Here is a 23094-nt window from a genome sequence, read left to right as displayed (position 1 = left end):
CCAGGGATGATCCTGTGGAAGGGCGCAGCGCCTGCTCGGACGGAGGACAGATCGACGCGCAGGAGCTTGAGGGTCTCGGCGTAGATGATGTTGAGGCAGCTGCCCCCATCCATCAGGACCTTGGTGAGCCTGACGTTGCCGACAACGGGGTCGACGACGAGCGGGTATTTCCCCGGGCTCGGCACATGGTCGGGGTGGTCGGCCTGGTTGAAGGTGATGGGCTTGTCGGACCAGTCTAAGTAGACTGGCGCCGCCACCTTCACCGAGCAGACCTCCCGGCGCTCTTGCTTGCGATGCCGAGCCGAGGCATTCGCCGCATGCCCTCCATAGATCATGAAGCAGTCGCGGACCTCGGGGAACTCTCCTGCTTTGTGATCTTCGTTCTTGTCGTCGTCGCGGGCCCTGCCACCCTCGGCGGGTGGCCCGGCCCTGTGGAAATGACGCCGAAGCATGATGCACTCCTCGAGGGTGTGCTTGACGGGCCCCTGATGGTAGGGGCACGGCTCCTTGAGCATCTTGTCGAAGAGGTTTGCACCTCCGGGGGGCTTCCGAGGGTCCTTGTACTCGGCGGCGGCGACAAGGTCCGCGTCAGCGACGTCGCGTTTTGATTGCGACTTCTTCTTGCCTTTCTTCTTGGCGCCGCGCGGAGCAGACGCCTCGGGAACCTCTTCCGATGGGCGGCCCTGGGGCTGCTTGTCCTTTCGGAAGATAGCCTCGACCGCCTCCTGGCCAGAGGCGAACTTGGTGGCGATGTCCATCAGCTCGCTCGCCCTGGTGGGGGTCTTGCGACCCAGCTTGCTCACCAGGTCGCGGCAAGTGGTGCCGGCGAGGAACGCGCTGATGACATCCGAGTCGGTGATGTTGGGCAGCTCGGTGCGCTGCTTCGAGAATCGCCGGATGTAGTCCCGGAGCGACTCCCCCGGCTGTTGCCGGCAGCTTCGAAGGTCCCAGGAATTCCCGGGGCGCACGTATGTGCCCTGGAAATTGCCAGCGAAGGCTGGAGATCTGCCCCGGAGGCAGGTGCTCCAACCAGGCGCGAGCAGTGTCGGAGAGGAACAGGGGGAGGTTACGGATGATGAGGTTGTCGTCGTCCGTCCCACCCAGTTGGCAGGCAAGGCGGTAGTCCGCGAGCCACAGTTCCGGTCTCGTTTCCCCCGAGTACTTCGTGATAGTAGTCGGGGGTCGGAACCGGGTCGGGAATGGCGCCCGTCGGATGGCCCGACTGAAGGCCTGCGGACCGGGTGGTTCGGGCGAGGGACTCCGATCCTCCCCGCTGTCGTAGCGCCCCCCACGCCTGGGGTGGTAGCCTCGGCGCACCCTTTCGTCGAGGTGGGCCCGACGGTCGCGTCGATGGTGCTCGTTGCCGAGGTGGCCCGGAACCGCAGGCGCGGTGTTACGCGTGCGCCCGGTGTAGACCGAGGCTTCCCGCATGAATCGGGAAGTCGCGGCATAAGGTTCCGAGGGATATCCCTGCCTTCGGGAGGCAGTGCTCTCGGCCCGTCGGGCCGCAGCGCCTTCCAGGAGATTCTTGAGCTCTCCCTGGATTCGCCGACCCTCGGTGGTTGATGGCTCCGGCATCGCGCGGAGGAGCATCGCTGCGGCTGCCAGGTTCTGACCAACCCCGTTGGATGCGGGCGGCGGCCTGACCCTGACATCGTTGGCGACGCGGTGCTGGAGACCTTGGGGCAGGTGACGTATTTCTCCGGCCAGGGATTGGCCCGCCCATACCTGCCCGACGTCCCGACGGATTGGCTCAAGCGCTCCTGTTCCCTCGTTGAGCCTGGCCTGCGCCTCGCGGACTTGCTCGAGTTGTGGGTCGTAACCCCCCGCCGGAGCGGGGACCACAGCTAGCTCCCGTGGGATGTCGGCGCGAGGCACCGGCCTAGGAAGATCACCGTCCTCCGGCATGCCGAGATGGTTGCCTTCGGAGGGATCCCCTAGCTCGATGTGGAAACATTCGCGGCTTGGGCCGCAGCTCTCGTCGCCAAGGTTGCGGCTTCCGTCGGAACAGTCGGAGAGGCAGTAGTCACATGCAGTCATGAAGTCCCGCATGGCACTGGGGTTACCAAGTCCGGAGAAATCCCAACAGATGCTGGGATCGTCATCTTCCTCGGACCCAGAGGGCCCGTAGGTCGAGACGTCCGTCAGCCGGTCCCAAGGCGACCGCATACGAAACCCCAGTGGGGTTGCACTCGCCTCAATGAGAGCGCCCGCCAAAGCGAGGTCGTTTGGCGGGTTGAGGCCGAGTCGAAATGACGTAAGATGGGAGTTAGTCGGTACCTTTTGGTCGACGAGGAGCGACGTAGTCACATCGGGGACTGGTTGCACCGTCATCTCAGGTACGAGGGCGACGTCCTGCAGGCTTTCCGCGAGCGCGCCGGCGTCGTCTTCTTGCTCGGGGTCAGCGTGTCGCGGGGGGACGGCGCTTGCCTTCGTCTCGAACGCGAGGTCGACGTCCGGCGTGCCTTCCGTCGGGGCGTCGGAGGCGTCGATTCGCTCGACGGCCAACGAAGCGCGGCCCCCCGCTTGGCCTTGATGGCCCCGCCTCCTCCTCCGTTGGCGGGGGAGAGAACGGAGCGAGCTCGAATGTTGTTCTTCCACCACGCGGGGAAGGTGTCGTCGATTCCGCCACCGGCGGGCGGGTTGTCGGCCGCCATTGTCGTTGTCGCGGCGGTGGAAGAAGTATCATGTCGTAGCTGCCGTCGAAGGACATGAACTCAAGAGTCCCGAAACGAAGCACCGCCCCGGGCCGGAGAGGTTGCTGGAGACTGCCCATCTGGAGCTTGACGGGGAGCTGTTCGTCAGCACGCAGCAGGCCCCTACCTGGCGCGCCAACTGTCGGCGTTTCGAGACAGGGGGGTCCCTAAGCCGAAGAGTGAGTGTGCTGCGTGCCCCAGCCCAGATGGGTCGAGCGCGTGGGCGAGCGCGAAGGGGGGAGAGGCGAGGTGGCCGGAGTCGGGCGTGAGAGAGGTGGAAGTCCCGCGGCCTTCGTGTTCGTCCCGCGCCCAGGTCGGGTGCGCTTGCAGTAGGGGGGTTACAAGCGTCCACGCGGGTGAGGGAAGCGAGCGGCCCCAAGAGAGCGCCTGTCCCGTCCTCGGTCCCGCGCGGCCAACCTTCTCTAAGAAGGCCCTGGTCCTCCCTTTTATAGTCGTAAGGAGAGGATCCAGGTGTACAATGGGGGGTGTAGCAGAGTGCTACGTGTCTAGCGGAAAGAGAGCTAGCGCCCTAGGTACATGCCAATGTGGCAGCCGGAGAGGTCTTGGCACCTTGCTGGCGTGATGCCGTGGCTGTCGGAGGAGCGACGGAGCCTGGCGGAGGGACAGCTGTTGGAGCGGTCGAGTCCTTGCTGACGTCGCCCTGCTTCCGTAAGAGAGCTGAGGGCCGCCGTCGTCACAGAACTCGTGGAGCGCCATCATTGCCCATCCGGCGGAGCTGGCCGGATGGGACGCCGGTCTTGTTCTCCGTGACCCGAGTCGATTCGGGGCAGGATGATGATGGCGCTTCCTGTTGACGTGGCGGGCCTGTGCCCTAGGCAGGGCGGCGTGGGGGCTCCTCCGAAGCCGAGGTCGAGTCTGTCTTCCGTTGCCGAGGCCGAGCCCGAGCCCCTGGGTCGGGCGAGGCGGAGATCGTTTGGCCGAGGCCAGGGCGGAGTCCGAGCCCTGGGGTCGGGCGAGGCGGAGTTTCGTCGTCTTCCGGGTCTTAGCCCGAGTCCGAGCCCTGGGGTCGGGCGGAGCGGAGTTCGTCGTCTTCCGGGTCTTAGCCCGAGTCCGAGCCCTGGGGTCGGGCGGAGCGGAGTTCGCCGTCTTCCGGGTCTTAGCCCGAGTCCGAGCCCTGGGGTCGGGCGGAGCGGAGTTCGCCGTCTTCCGGGTCTTAGCCCGAGTCCGAGCCCTGGGGTCGGGCGGAGCGGAGTTCGCTATGGCGCCTTTGGCAAGGCCTGACTGCCTGTCAGACTCACTCTGTCGAGTGGCACTACAGTCGGAGTGGCGCAGGCGGCGCTGTCCTTCTGTCAGACTAGTCAGTGGAGCGGTGGAGTGACGGCGGTCACTTCGGCTCTGCCGGGGGGCGCGTGTCAGGATAAAGGTGTCAGGCCACCTTTGCGTTAAATGCTCCTGCAACTTGGTCAGTCGGTGTGGCGATTTAGTCAGGGTTGCTTCTGAGCGAAGCCAAGGCCTCGGGCGAGCCGGAGGTGCGTCCGCCGTAAAAAAGGGGGCCTCGGGCGAGACGGAAGTCTCTCGAGGTCGGCTGCCCTTGGCCGAGGCTAGGCTCGGGTGAAGCGTGATCGAGTCACTCGTGTGGACTGATCCCTGACTTAATCGTACCCATCAGGCCTTTGCAGCTTTATGCTGATGGGGGTTACCAGCTGAGAATTAGGCGTCTTGAGGGTACCCCTAATTATGGTCCCCGACACCACCCTCCGGTTGGGTTGTTGCGGAGTGGGCAGCTGACTCGGCCCGTTAGTGATGGGGGCCAGGGTTCAGGGGTTTTCTCGACCGGGACCATGTTTCGGTCTCTTCTTAATATAAAATACCGGGAGGGCGGTCTTTACCTCTCGGCCGAGTTTTTTTTTTTACTTAAGACACCAAATCTGTTGTTTGTCTCCTTTTGTGTCATGTTCTTTTCATGCGCAGAAGGAGGCTGGAGTACTGTGCGCAGCAGGAGTTTGGTGGTCTCGTGTTCTGTCTTTTATGGCATTGTACTTTGGTCCATTTTGGACTCTTTTCTTCTCTTAATTTAATGATGCGCAGCTCTCCTGCGCGTTCAAAAAAAATATGGGTGTTAATATTCTTATCTATAAATTGGTCAAATTTAGGAGAGTTTGGCTTAGGACATCTTAAAATCCTTTATATTTCAGGATGGAGTACTTCACTAATGTCAATGATACTGGTCATATTACTACTTACATGCTCTCCAAGAATACGAGCAACTTCAACAGGATGAATAATGAATGGTTCTCCACTTCGCCGTTTTTGTCCACTGTGTGCTTCATATGCCAACTGCGGTTATTAATGAACTATAGTGATGCAGACGTTCGTGCAGTCTTTTCTCAAATAGCACTGAAGGAAGATATTGTGAACCAGTTACCTTCAAAGCATCATGCACAAATTTTAACTCTTCAGGTTGAAGATATGAAACAGCTGGTTTGAGATCCTGTTATGCAGAAAAAAGTTACAATTCACTATGATTGAAGTGATTCTTGATTCGCATAAGAAAATCTAGCATTAAAGTCGAGCCTTGCCTCACCTAAGGACTTAGTAGCACCCGAGGTTTGTAGGTAAACTTGAACATAAAAAAATGTTGTTTCGAACTCAAAGGAGCAAAACATACTACCAAGTAACAACTAACAACAAACGGGTACCATTTGGTAAAACTAGTGTGGCCATGTGGCTGTTGAAATGAATGTATTTTACTCTGGCCAGAACTACATTTCAAAAGCACCAATGAGCTTGACTCCTATCTAATTTCTTCTAGTTAAAACATGTGTTGGCACCATGGAGCAGGAAATAATTGTGGTGTTCCATTACCAGGAATAGAACGATCCCTATTCCTTACATATTCTAGAATATTTGTGCAAATGTTAGAGACAAGGTGGAAAGCACTATATATATCATATATTTAATAAAAGGGAAAACCCCTACACTGTTGTGTTTTTTGCTGCCCCAAAAGAACTTTGAATGGTCATAAGGCTGCAAACCAAATCGAGGGATTTGATCGAAGCTAGAAAATGTAGCTCTTCAGATATGTGCAAAAGTGCAAATTACATAAGTGATTCAATGACACACCTCCCACAAAGTCTCTGGAGAGATGAAAGAATCAGATGATGAATAGCAGTAAGATCTCCATGTTCGGTCAACAATAGTAGACCAAGATCTGACAAAACTTGTAGAGTAGGCACGCGATGGATCATAACCAAATTTCCCTCTATTGATGTCCTCATCCAGGGTGATGCGCGGTAACTGAAAAAAACAAGTAAAAGACTATCAGAAAATGAAAAACTCAACTACTTAAATATTTAGCCAAGAAAATGTGAATGCATTTTTTTTAAATGTAACATTCACAAAATAACCATAATTTGACATGGTATTAACTCACAGACTTAACTATAACATAATCAGCATCATCACAAAGTGGAGTATGAAGCAAAAAAAAATTATCGAAAGCGCAGGGGAACTGCGCCTTAAAATATATTAAGAAGAGGAAAAAGGTCTATAGTAGACCAGGGTTACAACATTTAACTCCTTACGGAGGCCAGTACCGCACATAAGTGAAAGAGTCTAAGAATGCCAGACTCAAAAAACTACTAAAATAGAAACAGTAGGGTTCAGCCATTTGTCAAAGAAGCTGCCAAGAAGGAGAGACCCTTGGCCCCAGCTAATTCCCAAAGTCTTCTCTCATCATCAGCCTGCCGAAGGATAGAGGGGAGACTGGGAGTCTGTCCATCAAACACGCATCTGTTGCGGTGATTCCAGATCGTTCAGGCCCCCAAAGAGATCAGCGAACTCAGACCTTTCTTGACCATTCCCTGAACTGTTTCAGAAGCTATCTCCCACCATTCCAGGAAGGAAGTCAGGCCCGGCTGGGGAGCCAAGTTATCCAACCCGAACTTTCTGAGCAGATTATACCAGAAAATCCTTGCAAACACACATGAGACCAGCAGGTGGTTAATAGTTTCAGGTTCTTGATCACACAGTGGACAGCTGCTAGGATGATTGAGCCCCCTTTTTGCTAATCTGTCAGCAGTCCAGCACCTGTTATGGGCCACCAGCCAGAGGAAGAAACGACATTTTGATGGAGCCCAATTTTTCCAAACCCGCTTATAGTGTCCAAATGTACAGGATCCCAGGAAGAGACCCTTGTAAGCTGCCTTCGCTGAATATTTTCCATCTGGGGCTATACTAAAGATGTGTCTATCTTCAATGAGAGGGTGCAGCTCAAAACCAGAGAGACAATCCCAGAGCTTAAAGTAATCTGCCAGACAAGGGTTTCCTGGACAGCCCTCTTCTATGCTGAATTTGCTGTCCAGGAAACCCGTTGAGCATGAAAAAACCTGAATATTGTTCAGGTTGTATGAAATCATTATAAGCTCCTAAATTCTAGTTAGTTATATTAGGAAAATTGGAATGTCTTTCAGTAGTGTTAGAACCCTCTGAAAAACCTTTGAACAAGTCATCAGCTACATAACTCATTATAGTGTGCGCCAGGGGCCAGGGCGTGTGTCGCCTGCTCCTCACCCCACACTACCTATAACTTATCCACAGCCCAGAGTGCCACTCCCTTAGCATCAGGAAGCACCTGATGCTACCTACCTTTCCTTCCAGTTGGCTTAATGTGAGGTAGTAGCAGAGTGATCCCAGACTTATACCTTCCTTGCACTAGCTACCTGTTGCAGTTGTCAATATACCAAAAACAAAACCGAATTACTTGATATTTCACCACATTACTAGATATTGTACCGGAGAAAACATGATTCTGCAATGGGGTCTGACTATGAATTCCAAGGAAAACTGGAGAATGGAGATCACAGTGCATATTACATGGGAAACTGACTATAACAGTGGGTCAAAACTGAATAGGACATGAGATGGTCAAGGCATCAACAGGAATGGTCTTTTAGTTTTCAATAACATGATCGCATTGTCCAACAAGGCTACAAAAGGATGTTGTGGAGTCATACATAGATTGTTTTGTTCTACAAGGACAATAATCTCAGGTTTGTTTATGAGGTGGCAAAAATCTTAGGAGACCAGATACTTACACCAAATATTAGGCTACAATGATTAACCTAAATAAATGTTTGCAAAATTTGAACCATAGTTTTTTTCTCTCGAACGCGCAGGAGGACTGCACGTCATTATATTAAGAGAGGAAAAGGTCCAAGAGGACCAAAGTACAATGCCCATAGGGCAAACCGAACACTTGACCACAATCTAGACCCTACTCATAATAGCAGGAAGACCAAAACTTGCTAGCTGCTTAGCCCCAGCCCTATCCCAGCAACTTAACTCATTCAGAAATAAACTTTTAACAAAGCACAGGGAAGGGTTTACACCATCAAAAACAGCTTCGTTTCTAGTCAGCCATAGGCACCAAGACCCCAAAATAATGAGACTGTTGAAGCCTTTCTTTCTGATTTTGGGCACCTTCTTAAGCACCTTCCTCCACCAATCAGCAAATGAGATTTCATCAACAGCAGGAATGAGATCCCCAAGACTCAAGGGAAAAAGGATAGCATGCCAAAATTGCCTGGCAAAACTGCAAGTACACAGAAGATGTTGCATTGTTTCCTGCTCTTGGTCACAAAGGACACAAACAACCGGGTGTTGCAGCCCTCTCCTCCTTAGTCTATCAGCAGTCCAACACTTATTCCTTATCGCCAACCAGAGGAAGAACTTGCATTTTGGGGGAGCCCAGGATTTCCACAAACATTTCCATGGCTCAAACGAAATTGATCCCATGAAAAAAGCCTTATAACAAGACTTTGAGAAGAACATCCCAGAAGAAGAGTGCATCCAAACATGTTTGTCAGCATCATGAGAAAGCCTAACTTCCCCCAAAGTATCCCATAACAACAGATATTGCTGCAACCCTCTCAAGGAAAGAGGACCACGAATGTCACTGACCCAATGCCAATTATCCAGAGCCTGTGCCACCGTTCTGGAAGAATACGCCTTGCGGCCAACCATACCCACCACCTCAGGGGCAATGTCCTGGATAGTATTCCCATGAATCCATCTGTCCGACCAGAAGAGAGTAGTAGCCCCATTCCCTAAAATGGTAAAAACCGACAAGTCAAAAAACGGTCTAACCTGACGCTGCACTGGGAGGGACAGCCCACGCCAAGGTCTGCTCAGATCCGTCTTTTCCAACCATAACCATTTTGCCTGCAATGCCCAGCTTTTGAACTTAAGGTTAGGGATCCCAAGCCCACCAAACTTCAGAGCCTCGTGACAACTTCCCATGGAACAAGACAGCTACCACCATTAACCTCCTTTCTTCCTCTCCAAAGAAATCCTCGCCGAATTTTATCAATTGATTTAATAACCCACTGAGGGACATTGATTGCAATAAGAAGATAAGTCGGAATGGCCGATAGAACAAACTTCACCAGCGCAGTCCGCCCAGCCAGGTTGAACAAACTCCAGTTAGGCAGACGGTCTGCAATCTTCTCAATCCATAGCTTAAGGTCACATTTCCTCAATTTTTTATCAGAGATGGGCAGCCCCGGATACCTGCAAGGAAACGCAGCGGGACTGCAATGCAACACACTACAACCAACAAGCACCTGCTGATCATCACATCTAATTGGAATAGCACTGCTCTTGAGCATATTGGTTACCAGACCGGAAGCTGAACCAAAACAGTTTAGTATTATCTTAGCACAATTCAGGTCTGCTTCAATTGACTTTATGAAAAGGACCACATCATCCGCATAGATGGAGACTCTACTGCGGACATCAGCACCCCCAAGGCTCTGCAACAAGCCTCTACTTTCAGCAACCCGGAACAAGCTGCTAAGAACATCCATAACCAACACAAATAACATGGGAGAAAGAGGATCTCCCTGGCGAAGACCTCTCCGATGAAAAATATGATTACCAGGCGAGCCATTCAGGAGCACCTGAGTAGAAGTGAATAACAAGTTGGAGATCAGATTACGCCAAACAGGACCAAAGCCCAAATGTGTCAAAATTTCCAACAAAAACGCCCACGAGACTGAGTCAAAAGCCTTGGAAATATCCAGTTTCAGCAGCAAACTAGAGATCCTCCTCTTATGAAGGAACTTAATCGATTGTTGCACTAGCATGAAATTGTCGTGTATTGACCTTCCTCTAATAAAAGCACTCTAGTTAGCTGCCACTAGGTCTTGAAGATATGGCCCCAAACGATTAGCGAGGATCTTAGTGACCAACTTAGCAAAACTATGAATCAAGCTAATTGGTCGAAAAACACCAGCTGAAGAAGCATCTTCTCTTTTCGGAAGAAGAATGAGATACGCTGAGTTCAGCAAATCAAGCTTATAGGCATCTCCATGGTAAAGGGAATTAAGAGCAGCCATTATATCGACTTTAATGATGTCCCAGCATGTCTTGTAAAATTACTGGGTAGAGGCTTCTTCCTTCTCTTGGGAAACCGTGGAGTTGGCAGCAAGGCATCCACCGGTTTAGTGACCAAACACTGGAACTCGCACAAGGGCGAAGAGATCACCATAGAATTATCAAGACCCGACTGAACCAACGTGCCATCCTGATCATCCAAAATAGATAGTATCAACCTCCTGGAGTAGACCTTAAAAACAGGTGGCTTCAAATTCCATCTAGCAGAAGAAGCACTGTCAACACAACTCACTGCCAAAATCGAATCCTCCCTCAATTCAGCAGCCAAATCAGCAGAGGCACCATCAAGGGAATAATCGGGAACCACAACATCACACAAGGCCAGAACACCAGGCGCCGCCCGAAGCAAAAGCCTGCCTAGTCCATCTCTTAATATGCAACCTCAGTGGAGGGACAAGGAGCGACGGTCCTCCACTAAACACCCGCACAGCCAGCTCCTCTGAAGGGAAGAGGACAATAAAGGAACCTGGCGCAGCACGACGTAGGCGGAGCGCATCGGCATCAAGGTCAAACCTTGAGGCGAGCGCCTCTCTAACCTCCGTGGCGCAACCAGTTCCTTCCTGCCCAACAACGCTGACGATCAGGGCATGGCGAAGCTCCAACTCAGCACGGTCGATCATTCTGGACCGCCCAATAAACCTCACATGACGAGGACCGTCCTGAGCCGTGGGCGACAAGTTTCCCGAAGGCAGCAGCAGAGGATCACCGCCAAGACCACCACCAGACCCGGCCATGCGCCTTTGCTGCCCACGGTGGGTACGCCGCTTCCCGCTGATCGCGGCATCTGAACCACCAAGCGCCGAGCCACCCGCCATGGCGTGGTCAGCACCAGCGACCGCCGCCGGGGCCTCCTTGGAAATTGGCTGCCACACCAGTCTGCGCACAGGAGCGGCCAGGTTCGTCTGAGGAGCAACCAGGTTCGTCTGCCTGCGCGGGCACTCGCTCACACGATGCCCCGGCCATCTGCAGAAGAAGCACCGAACACGGTTCCAACACCGCGCCGCTCGGTGATCAGCAGAGAAGCAGTTGAAACATATGCCCCGCAGATCAACTGGAACGGGTCTGGGCTCTGGCCGGGGAGGGCGGCAAGCCAAGCGGCGGCCGCGACGACTCTGGACAGTCTCCCAGCCGCCACCAGCACTCTCTCCCGCTAAACGTGAAACAGAGGAATGTGAGGACACCAGCGCATCCTTGTAGGAGAGCCGACTCGGAGGCGGGACCGCACCCACGGCCGCCGGGACAGCACCCACGCCCGCCGCGCCGTCTTCACACCACCGTTGCGCCTTGGAACGACCACCGCACGCAGAGGGCCCCGCCGACGCCAGGGAAGAAGAGAGGTGATTGGCCGCCGGGATCGGAGTGGTCTCCGGCGTGGGGCTAGTGGAGGAAGGTGAAGAGGCGTCGGGGGTAGAGGAGAGGTCCAGGGGATAGGAAGGGTCAGGCGGGAAAGGAAGGGTCGCCATCGTTCAAATTTGAACCATAGTCAAGTGGAAAGCTAAAAAGGAACGGTGTTTTGCCTACAATGAACGGTGTATGCACATTACCTTTTTTTCTCAGCTCAGGTGCGTTACAATTCAATCATTTCCTTATGATTTAATGAGACAATATGAAATATTAACCTCTTTGCGCTAGAAACTATTCCTTAACCCTCTTATGCTCTATGACTGAATAGATGTAATTCTAGAATGTATGTTATCAAACTCTTCCATCCACCACTAAGGCACTAACATGCACAAAGCACAAGATTGCACATTAGACAATGATTAAACTAACTTATTTAGTAACAGATATAGCAATTATTCAGTAACAGATAAAGTATTATATATCTAGTTAGTGCTCTTGTTCCAAGTTATAGTTCACTTTAGCTTTGTCCTAAGTCTTCTCTAACTTTGACCAAATTCATAGAAAATTGAATCAATATCTACAATATCAAACTAGTTTCACTAAATTCTCTATGAAATATGTCTTGATAGTGTATTTATTTGAACTTGTACATGCTAACATATTTTTTTCTAAAACTTGGTCAAAGTTAGAAATGCTTGACTTAGGACAAATTTGGCACCGAGGCAGTAAGAGAGAGTATGTCAACTCAATACACATTAAGTTCAGACAGAAAATACACAAAATGTAGACAGAAAATGGTCAAGAAAGGCAATAGAAAACTGTCTTGCAAACTAGAAGGCAAAAACAAAATAATAACAGTAAACAAGAAACATCTACAATATAAAAGGAACATGTCAGTTATTGATTTATTGTCAAAAGCAGGTACATGAAAGAGTGGTAACTGCTATACAAGTGATTACAGGATTCTTGATTCCTGAAGACAGGATTATTGAAAGTGAATCTGTCCACAGCTTGTTTACTTTGGAACCTAAAATGGCATGCAGTGCACGCAAAAACAATTTTCCAGTTGTATTGTTCATTAACTTCAATTACAGAAAAGAAATTACCTTTACTAGAGTAAATGTGATTCAAGTGGATAGAATGCAGTTCTTTTTTTTTGAACAAACGAATGAGAGTTGCGTGTCATTTCATTAAGGAGAAAAAAATAGGTAGGGGAGACAAGACTTGTCAACCCCTATTACAAGGCCAATAAGGCCAAACATCCACAACTAAAATGCAGTTCTACCGCTGAAGATATTGCATTTCAGGTATTCAGTCAGATAGTAGCAAAGGACAGCAATGACCATCAGGACTAAGAAATGCAATTTTCTTGTGTATAAAATTAAATAAATGACATAGAAGTGCGCTATAAAGCTAAGCCTTCATGAAGTTGTGTGCAATCACTAGAGTCACCTTTCTAACTCATGATATATTCTACCAGCATCAACATTGTTAGAGTATTGTTAAGGTTTAGGGGCTAGTCCCTGTGTATTTACTTGCATACCCACAGTGTAATGGGCTTGGCCCAATTACTCAGCTTATATATATGCACTCGTAACCCAGCTAGGGTTAGGGTTTCCCATTCCAACTTGGTATCAGAGCCAGCTTCTCTCTCTTCCCCTCCTACTCCACCCCACAGCCGTCGGCACCCCCTGCCCAGGCATCGTCGGCCGCCCCCCTCCTCCTTCCCCAGGCTGCTGGAGCCCCACCCCCTACCGTCGTCGCGTCGGCCTGTGGCCACGCTTGCCCCCCAGGCCGTGCCGCCAGGCCCTGCGCCTTAGCGCCGCCGTCCTGATCCACATCATCCCGCCAGATTCCGTCTGTCACCGGTGAGTCCACGCCGCCAGTGCCACCGGATCCTGTCGTGCTCGCATCAGCACCGCCGCCCTGCCTGTTGCCGTCGTTGAGCCCCCTCTGCTCCCTGGCGTCTTCCCCGCCAACCTGCCCTCGACCTGTGCTGCCACGCGCCCAGTGCTTTACATCGGCGCCCACCTTCCCGTCGGTGCCTCCCACCGCCAGCCTCCTGCAATGCACTGCCCCCTGCGCTGCTCCCTCCATGGCGACCCCCATCGCCTACCCTGGCGCCCTTCTCTCGCACGCCGCTGCCGCTGGGCCACCGAGCACTCTTCTCCCTGTTGGCGCGCACGCCGGCATTTCCCCAGTCGGTCGCGCTCTCCTTCCCAGCCCCATGCCATCCTTATACGGGGTCCCACCATCCTCCGCCCCTCTGGTTTTGCCTCAGGCGACTCCTACCTCCGTCGCGGCTACTGTCCCAGGCCCCGTTCCTATGCGCGTCCTCCTCCACGACGGCTAGCTTGTCAGGGGCACCTTCGTGACTTTCGATTGCGCCTTGAGCCCTATCCTTTGTGACTGTGTCGAGCTTCACCCACATGTGGACCGCCACGTGCCTGGACCACTTGTCTTTCCCAGAGCTGTGATTGCCTCCCTGGCGATCAAGACCCTGTTGTCACCTCCCCTATCTCTTTCCGCGCACCCTGTGGCTTCGCTACCCTCTTCCTCGATTGGATGGTCGACTCTGGAGCCTCCTTCAACACTATTCCTACCACTAGCTCATTATTCCAATCCCATCCACCACACCCCTAACATCCTCCCTCTATCGTTGTGGGCAACGGTTCCACCCTCCCGATCACCTCAGTAGGTGCATCGGTTCTTCCGGGACCATTCTACCTTAACGACGTCCCTGTTGCTCCCGGTCTGACTCATCCCCTTCTCTCTGTTCGTCGTTTCACTAGTGACAACCACTGTTCTATGGAGTTCGATCCACTTCTTTGCCTAGGTCTCCACCCAATTCCGTCGCTCGTCCGTGCCCTCCAGTGTGATAATGGTCGCGATTCGACAACAACGCCTCTCGATCCTTCTTCCTCACCCATGGTGTCCAGTTGCGTCTGTTGTGCCCCTACACCTCTCCCCAGAACGGCTGGGCCGAACGCATCATTCGCATCACCACCAACATGATTCGCTGCCTTCTCTTCCAGGCATCTCTCCCTGCCAGCTACTGGGCAAAGGCCCTGCACACCGCCACACATCTCCTCAATCGTCTCTCTACTGCTTACCATCACCAATCGGACGGTCAAACTGAGAGAGTCAACCAATGTTTGGAAACATACCTTCGCTGTTTTGCTCAACCTTGCCCCACCAAATGGAAAAGTTGGCTCTCCCTCGCGGAATTCTGGTATAACACGAGTTACCATGCTTCTCTCAAACTAACTCCATTTGAGGTTCTATATGGCTACCCCCTCTGTGCCCTCACTCCAAGAATGGTTTGCTGAGAGAAAGCTAATGCTCCAGTTGGTACAACAGCAGCTAACCAGGGCAAAACAATGCCAAAAACAGCAAGCGGATAAGCACCCACTGTACAGACATGAACTTTGATGTAGGGATGAAAACGGACGAAAACGAATGGAAAAACCCCTCTCCCGTTTCCGTATCCGCACTTTATCATCGGAAACGGGATCGGGTCCGGAATAGTCGGGAACGGAAACGGGAGCGGGATAAACGGAATTGCGAAAACGAACGGAAGCGAAAATACTAACGGAAACTCATAATTTAATACAAATAAAAATGTTATTGATGTTTGACTAGTGATTGATTGGCAAAACAATAACATAAAACAAATAGATATAGAGAGGCAACATTATATTGTTGTTTGGTTGCTAAATGTGTACATTTAGCTACATCCGATGTTGTTTAAGACTTTAGATCACTTGTCATTTGAAAAGAGCCGGTGGTCACAATAGCCAATTGTGCTATAATTTGTCACCTAAATACACGAGGATTTAGTTTATATACTAATGCATATTAGGCTCGTCCCATATTTGTCAAATACGGATAAATACGGGTTCAATCCGGAAAAAAACGGGATCCCGCAAAAACGGACGGAATAAGCCCTCTCCCGTTTCCGTTCCGTTTCCATATTTTTCCGTAAATACAGAAACGGTCGGGTCAAATATAGAAAACGGTACGGGTCGGGACGGGATTTTTTCCGTCCGTTTTCAACCCTACTTTGATGTGGGTGACATGGTGTATCTCAAACTTCAACCCTATGTGCAGTCTTCTCTGGTCAAAAGAGCTAATCACAAGTTAGTGTTCAAATATTTCGGTCTGTTTCCTGCTGAAGCCAAAGTAGGGGCAGTAGCTTACAAGCTCCAGCTACCGGCTTCTTCAAATATTCACCCTGTCTTCCATGTCTCACTATTGAAAAAGGCGATTGGACCACATCTGCAGGTCAGTTCCAACTTACCCTTGCTGTCTGAAAACTTGCAGATACCTGAGAAAATCCTCAACGTCGTCAAGTCAGTCGACCATCTGGTGACAAGCTCCAGTTCCTGATCAAGTGGGCGCAATGGCCGGAAGAGCTTGCTACCTGGGAGGATGTCGACTCTCTCAAGCTTCGTTTCCCGGACCATGAGGCTTGGGGACAAGCCCCTTCTGAAGGAGGGGAGAATGTGAGGATCAAGAAGGGTATGGCTGGTGGAGGCTTGGTGGCAGGAAAGACAACTCGGCTGAGAAGGCTCAATAGTAGAGTATATGGGCCGCAGTGGGCTACATCGTAGAGTTCGGCGTCCAGAGTGGGTGTGGGAAATTTTATCTTATGTAAGGAATAGCTGAGAACGGGGGGACGTAAGGAAGAAGGTAGGACCGGTTGCATCTGGCTGGCGGCGGATTTGCCGTGTAACACCACGATACCCTTGAATTCTAGTCCTTCGTGAGAGGAGATCGGGTGCCGGGAGCGGTGCTCAACCCTATTCCACACCTGTGTTCTTACATCTGCCAACTCATCAAATTGTTGACGTGTGACAATATGAAAATGCAAATGAAATTCAGATGAAACTCCCGCTGAGACTGGCGTAAGTGACAAAGCATTGTTTGCTACCAGAATGATACTACTGCTACTTCAACACTGCTGGATTAAGTAGGCAAAACACGAAAACCATATCGATACATTGGCATGAATAGCCTGAATAACAGAAACAACAACAGAGCAGTGGAAACGCACCGAGTTGTTACTCCGACGCGACCGCCCGCGCCTCCTCCAGCCGCCTCCGGCCTCGGCGTGGCCGCACGACGAGCACTGCGCGGTGCTGGCGAGCGCGCCCGTGAGCGCGCGCGGCGCGTTCCACGCGCACAAGAGTACGCTGCATTCGTAGGGCCTTCCGCCCCCCTTCCACGAGGCGGCCCTGCACGAGCTCACGCACTCTAGAGACGACGCTGCACGCAGACACCACAAAAGCATCAGACTCTAGAGAGGCGGCAAATCGAGAACCCTAGCAGCGCACAGAATCGTAAAACGGGGCGGAGAACGATATCTGTTACCGGACACGGTGGGCGGCGAGGTCTGCATGGCGCGGCGCAGCCTCATCGGCGGCGCTGAGGCACTCGTGCGCTCGCCGCCGCCTCCAGTGGGGCGTGAATTGGGCGCGCAGCCGCAGGGAGCGGCGGGTCGCGTCGAGACCGAGAGAGAAGGCGGGCTTTGCCGAGGGGGGGAGGAAGGGGAGGGGAGGCGGAAGAACTCGAAGAAGAGATAGCACGAGACGGAGGCCACAGCCACACAAAGGCCGCGGCCGTGGTGAAATGGAACAGGAGGGGTGCTTGCGTGCGTGACTGCCCCCAGCGGCCCAGCCCTCCTTCGCCGGGTGCCCTACTCTTGGCCTCTGCACTACGCAGCCAACCCTTCTATTTTCGTGCAATTTTAGACGGCAATATCTGTGATTTTTGTATGGCTTCCTTGCCAGTATGGCGTTGGTCACTGGATTCTACTTGTATCGTGCCAGTAGAGGTACTCTCAGCTGAGCACCTCAAGCCCGGAAGGCAAGGGCCTCAAAAATGGTATGCAGGACTGCGGTTCACGCCTTACTTTTGTGAGCGTTATAAAATTTTGTTTATGTCTTCGAAAATTTGTTCATGCAAATAAGGACGCGAAAATGCCAGTTTTTTATAATACATTTTTTATTTAATTTATTAGTTGTGAACTTGTGATGATCCAGAGAATCTTTTTTTTTCTTTTGGGGGAGACGCATGCATGTCTTGTTCAAGCAGTCCATTCTTCACTTGCTTTTGAGGTTGTTTTGAGTTTTGACTAACAACGAAGAGAAATTTTAAAATCTCCCATGATCACATGGCCATTCAATGTATCGCCAGCGATCACATGGGCGGGCTAGCATAGATTATTTTCTGATGCCGTCATCTAATAGAACACATAAACAAAAGGCTACGCAATACCCATATCATAGGACATGCTTTGGAGTTTACTAAAAAGATCAGATCCGATATCTGCTATACTATCAGTTTGGTTCACTGAAACGGTGAATGTATTGGTAGGGCAGTTCAAACGATGCTCCACCAAATCTAACTTTAATAAAGTTTTTAAAAATATCCATCACGACCATTAATCATAAAAATAGTGCTTTATTTTTTTGTCTTTCATTTCTTGTTTGTGTGTCCTCTGCCAAAGCTGAAGGTAACGAGGTCGTGAGATCCGACCGGTGCCCCCATCGAGGTTGGACACCGAAAATCAAACCGAACTGAAATTGAGATTTTTTTTAGTTTGATTTTGTTTCGGTTCGGTTCGGTGTTCGGTATTTTAATCGGTTTTATCATATACCCAGTCGAAATGTCAAATTTTATCTGTTCTAAAATGTGACTCTTGATTATGTGAACTAAATGTGTGTGGTAATGAACTCGTTATTCACTTTTTTTATGTGATATATGATGTTGTGGTTTAGGAAAGTGGTGGACAATAAGATTCGTGTTCGGCACGGGATGCTAGCGCGGGCTCACTTCGAATAGTGAATTGCTGAGACACTACTATGGATCTGAGATAGGGGGTTATACTGGTTCAGGCTCGCGCCCTACTCCAGTGTATGCTAATCCTAGTATTACTTGGAGCGTGTTACAACAGATGTGCTTGTGTGAGCAAGAAGGTTATCCTGCCCTTTTATAGCTGTCGGGGACCATAATTAGGGGTACCCTCAAGACGCCTAATTCTCAGCTGGTAACCCCCATCAGCATAAAGCTGCAAAGGTCTGATGGGTACGATTAAGTCAGGGATCAGTCCACACGAGTGACTCGATCACGCTTCACCCGAGCCTAGCCTCGGCCAAAGGCAGCCGACCTCGAGAGACTTCCGTCTCGCCCGAGGCCCCCTTTTTATGGCGGACACATCACCGGCTCGCCCGAGGCCTTGGCTTCGCTCAGAAGCAACCTTGACTAAATCGCCACACCGACTGACCAAATTGCAGGGGCATTTAACGCAAAGGTGGCCTGACACCTCTATCCTGACACGCGCCCCCGGCAGAGCCGAAGTGACCGCCGTCACTCCACCGCTCCACTGGCCAGTCTGACAGAAGGACAGCGCCGACTGCAGTGCCACTCGACAGAGTGAGTCTGACAGGCAGTCAGGCCTTGGCAAAGGCGCCACAGCGAACTCCGCTCCGCCCGACCCCAGGGCTCGGACTCGGGCTAAAACCCGGAAGACGGCGAACTCCGCTCCGCCCGACCCCAGGGCTCGGACTCGGGCTAAGACCCGGAAGACGGCGAACTCCGCTCCGCCCGACCCCAGGGCTCGGACTCGGGCTAAGACCCGGAAGACGGCGAACTCCGCTCCGCCCGACCCCAGGGCTCGGACTCGGGCTAAGACCCGGAAGACGGCGAACTCCGCTCCGCCCGACCCCAGGGCTCGGACTTGGGCTAACGCCCGGAAGACGACGAAACTCCGCCTCGCCCGACCCCAGGGCTCGGACTCCGCCCTGGCCTCGGCCGAACGACTTCCGCCTCGCCCGACCCCTTGGCTCGGGCTCGGCCACGGCAACAAAAGGCAGACTCAACCTCGGCTTCGGAGGAACCCCCACGTCGCCCTGCCTAGGGCACAGACCGCCACGTCAACAGGAGGCGCCATCATCATCCTACCCCGAATCGACTCGGGTCACGGAGAACAAGACCGGCGTCTCATCCGGCCAGCTCCGCCGGAGGGGCAATGATGGCGCTCCACAAGCTCTATGACGACGGCGGCCCCCAGCTCTCTTACGGAAGCAGGACAACGTCAGCAGGGACTCGACCGCTCCAACAGCTGTCCCTCCATCAGGCTCCGCCGCACCTCCGACAGCCACGACATCACGCCAGCAGGGTGCCCAGATCTCTCCGGCTGCCACATTGGCATGTACCTAGGGCGCTAGCTCTCCCTCCGCTAGACACGTAGCACTCTGCTACATCCCCATTGTACACCTGAATCCTCTCCTTACGGCTATAAAAGGGAGGACCAGGGCCTTCTCAGAGAAGGTTGGCCGCGCGGGACCGAGGACGGGACAGGCGCTCTCTTGGGGCCGCTCGCTTCCCTCACCCGCGTGGACGCTTGTAACCCCCCTACTGCAAGCGCACCTGACCTGGGCGCGGGACGAACACGAAGGCCGCGGGACTTCCACCTCTCTCACGCTCGACTCCGGCCACCTCGCCTCTCCCCCCTTCGCGCTCGCCCACGCGCTCGACCCATCTGGGCTGGGGCACGCAGCACACTCACTCGTCGGCTTAGGGACCCCCCTGTCTCGAAACGCCGACAGTTGGCGCGCCAGGTAGGGGTCTGCTGCGTGCTGACGAACAGCTCCCCGTCAAGCTCCAGATGGGCAGTCTCCAGCAACCTCTCCGGCCCGGGACGGTGCTTCGTTTCGGGACTCTTGAGTTCATGTCCTTCGACGGCAGCTACGACATGATACTTCTTCCACCGCCGCGCGACTACGACAATGGCGGCCGACAACCCGCCCGCCGGCGGCGGAATCGACGACGTCTTCCCCGCGTGGTGGAAGAGCAACATTCGGGCTCGCTCCGTTCTCTCCCCCGCCAACGGAGGAGGAGGCGGGGCCGTCAAGGCCAGACGGGAGGCCGCGCTTCGTCGGCCGTCGAGCGAATCGACGCCCCCGACGCCCCGACGGAAGGCACGCCGGACGTCGACCTCGCGTTCAAGACGGAGGCAAGCGCCGTCCCCCCGCGGCACGCTGACCCTGAGCAAGAAGACGACGCCGGCGCGCTCGCGGAAAGCCTGCAGGACGTCGCCCTCGAACCAGAGATGACGGTGCAACCAGTCCCCGATGTGACTACGTCGCTCCTCGTCGACCAAAAGGTACCGACTAACTCCCATCTTGCGTCATTTCGACTCGGCCTCAACCCGCCAAACGACCTCGTTTTGGCGGGCGCTCTCATTGAGGCGAGTGCAACCCCACTGAGGTTCCGTATGCGGTCGCCTTGGGACCGACTGACGGACGTCTCGACCTACGGGCCCTCTGGGTCCGAGGAAGATGACGATCCCAGCATCGGTTGGGATTTCTCCGGACTTGGCAACCCTAGTGCCGTGCGGGACTTCATGACCGCATGTGACTACTGCCTATCCGACTGTTCCGATGGAAGCCGCAGCCTTGGCGACGAGAGCTGCGGCCCAAGCCGCGAATGTTTCCACATCGAGCTAGGGGATCCCACCGAAGGCAACCATCTTGGCATGCCGGAGGATGGTGATCTCCCTAGGCCGGTGCCTCGCGCCGACATCCCACGGGAGCTAGCTGTGGTCCCCGCTCCGGCGGGGGGTTACGACCCACAACTCGAGCAAGTCCGCGAGGCGCAGGCCAGGCTCAACGAGGGAACAGGAGCGCTTGAGCCGATCCGTCGGGACGTCGGACAGGCATGGGTGGGCCAACCCCTGGCCGGAGAAATACGTCATCTGCCCCAAGGTCTCCAGCACCGCGTCGCCAACGATGTCAGGATCAGGCCGCCGCCCGCATCCAGTGGGGTTGGTCAGAACCTGGCAACCGCAGCAATGCTCATCCGCGCGATGCCGGAGCCGTCAACCACCGAGGGTCGGCGAATCCAGGGAGAACTCAAGAATCTCCTGGAAGGCGCTGCGGCCCGGCGGGCCGAGAGCACTGCATCCCGAAGGCAAGGATATCCCTCAGAACCTCATGCCGCGACTTCCCGATTCATGCGGGAAGCCTCGGTCTACACCGGGCGCACGCGCAACACCGCGCCTGCGGCCCCGGGCCACCTCGGCAACGAGCACCATCGACGCGACCGTCGGGCTCACCTCGACGAAAGGGTGCGCCGAGGCTACCACCCCAGGCGTGGGGGGCGCTACGACAGCGGGGAGGATTGGAGTCCCTCGCCCGAGCCACCCGGTCCGCAGGCCTTCAGTCGGGCCATCCGACGGGCGCCATTCCCGACCCGGTTCCGACCCCCGACTACTATCACGAAGTACTCGGGGGAAACGAGACCGGAACTGTGGCTCGCGGACTACCGCCTTGCCTGCCAACTGGGTGGAACGGACGACGACAACCTCATCATCCGTAACCTCCCCCTGTTCCTCTCCGACACTGCTCGCGCCTGGTTGGAGCACCTGCCTCCGGGGCAGATTTCCAACTGGGACGACTTGGTCCAAGCCTTCGCTGGCAATTTCCAGGGCACATACGTGCGCCCCGGGAATTTCTGGGACCTTCGAAGCTGCCGGCAACAGCCGGGGGAGTCGCTCCGGGACTACATCCGGCGATTCTCGAAGCAGCGCACCGAGCTGCCCAACATCACCGACTCGGATGTCATCGGCGCGTTCCTCGCCGGCACCACTTGTCGCGACCTGGTCAGCAAGCTGGGTCGCAAAACCCCCACCAGGGCGAGCGAGCTGATGGACATCGCCACCAAGTTCGCCTCTGGCCAGGAGGCGGTCGAGGCTATCTTCCGAAAGGACAAGCAGCCCCAGGGCCGCCCATCGGAAGAAGCTCCCGAGGCGTCTGCTCCGCGCGGCGCCAAGAAGAAAGGCAAGAAGAAGTCGCAATCGAAACGCGACGCCGCCGACGCGGACCTTGTCGCCGCCGCCGAGTATAAGAACCCTCGGAAGCCCCCCGGAGGTGCAAACCTCTTCGACAAGATGCTCAAGGAGCCGTGCCCCTACCATCAGGGGCCCGTCAAGCACACCCTCGAGGAGTGCGTTATGCTTCGGTGTCATTTCCACAGGGCCGGGCCACCCGCCGAGGGTGGCAGGGCCCGCGACGACGACAAGAACGAAGATCACCCAGCAGGGGAGTTCCCCGAGGTCCGCGACTGCTTCATGATCTATGGAGGGCATGCGGCGAATACCTCGGCTCGGCACCGCAAGCAAGAGCGCCGGGAGGTCTGCTCGGTGAAGGTGGCGGCGCCAGTCTACCTAGACTGGTCCGACAAGCCCATCACTTTCGACCGGGCCGACCACCCCGACCATGTGCCGAGCCCGGGGAAATACCCGCTCGTCGTCGACCCCGTTGTCGGCGATGTCAGGCTCACCAAGGTCCTGATGGACGGGGGCAGCTGCCTCAACATCATCTACGCCGAGACCCTCAAGCTCCTGCGCGTCGATCCGTCCTCCGTCCGAGCAGGCGCTGCGCCCTTCCACGGGATCATCCCTGGGAAGCGCGTCCAGCCCCTCAGGCGACTCGACCTCCCAGTCTGCTTCGGGACACCCTCCAACTTCCGAAGGGAGACCCTGACGTTCGAAGTGGTCGGGTTCCGAGGAACCTACCACGCCGTGCTAGGGAGGCCATGCTATGCGAAGTTCATGGTCGTCCCCAACTACACC

The 23094-nt window shown here is 54.1% G+C and overlaps 1 protein-coding gene across 2 annotated transcripts in view; it reads right to left on the bottom strand.

Moving 5' to 3' along the window:
• LOC103634629 (putative GTP diphosphokinase RSH1, chloroplastic) overlaps positions 1-17196 on the bottom strand; it is a 49018-nt gene extending 31822 nt beyond the window's left edge. For both annotated transcript variants that reach the window (XM_008657215.3, XM_008657211.4), the window contains exons 1-5: positions 16830-17196; positions 16513-16724; positions 5781-5954; positions 5083-5148; positions 4902-4994 (exon numbers count right to left, since the gene is read on the bottom strand). In XM_008657215.3, the coding sequence (XP_008655437.1) occupies positions 4902-4994; positions 5083-5148; positions 5781-5954; positions 16513-16724; positions 16830-16875 (591 nt within the window). In that variant the 5' untranslated portion in view covers positions 16876-17196. The remainder of the gene's footprint in view (positions 1-4901; positions 4995-5082; positions 5149-5780; positions 5955-16512; positions 16725-16829) is intronic.
• Between the last annotated feature and the right edge of the window lie 5898 nt (positions 17197-23094).

The sequence above is a fragment of the Zea mays genome, chromosome 1 (assembly GCF_902167145.1).
Source record: "Zea mays cultivar B73 chromosome 1, Zm-B73-REFERENCE-NAM-5.0, whole genome shotgun sequence".
Taxonomy (NCBI): Eukaryota; Viridiplantae; Streptophyta; class Magnoliopsida; order Poales; family Poaceae; genus Zea; species Zea mays.
The sequence above is the reverse complement of the archived record's forward strand: the minus strand, read 5'-3'. Positions and strand labels throughout refer to the sequence as shown.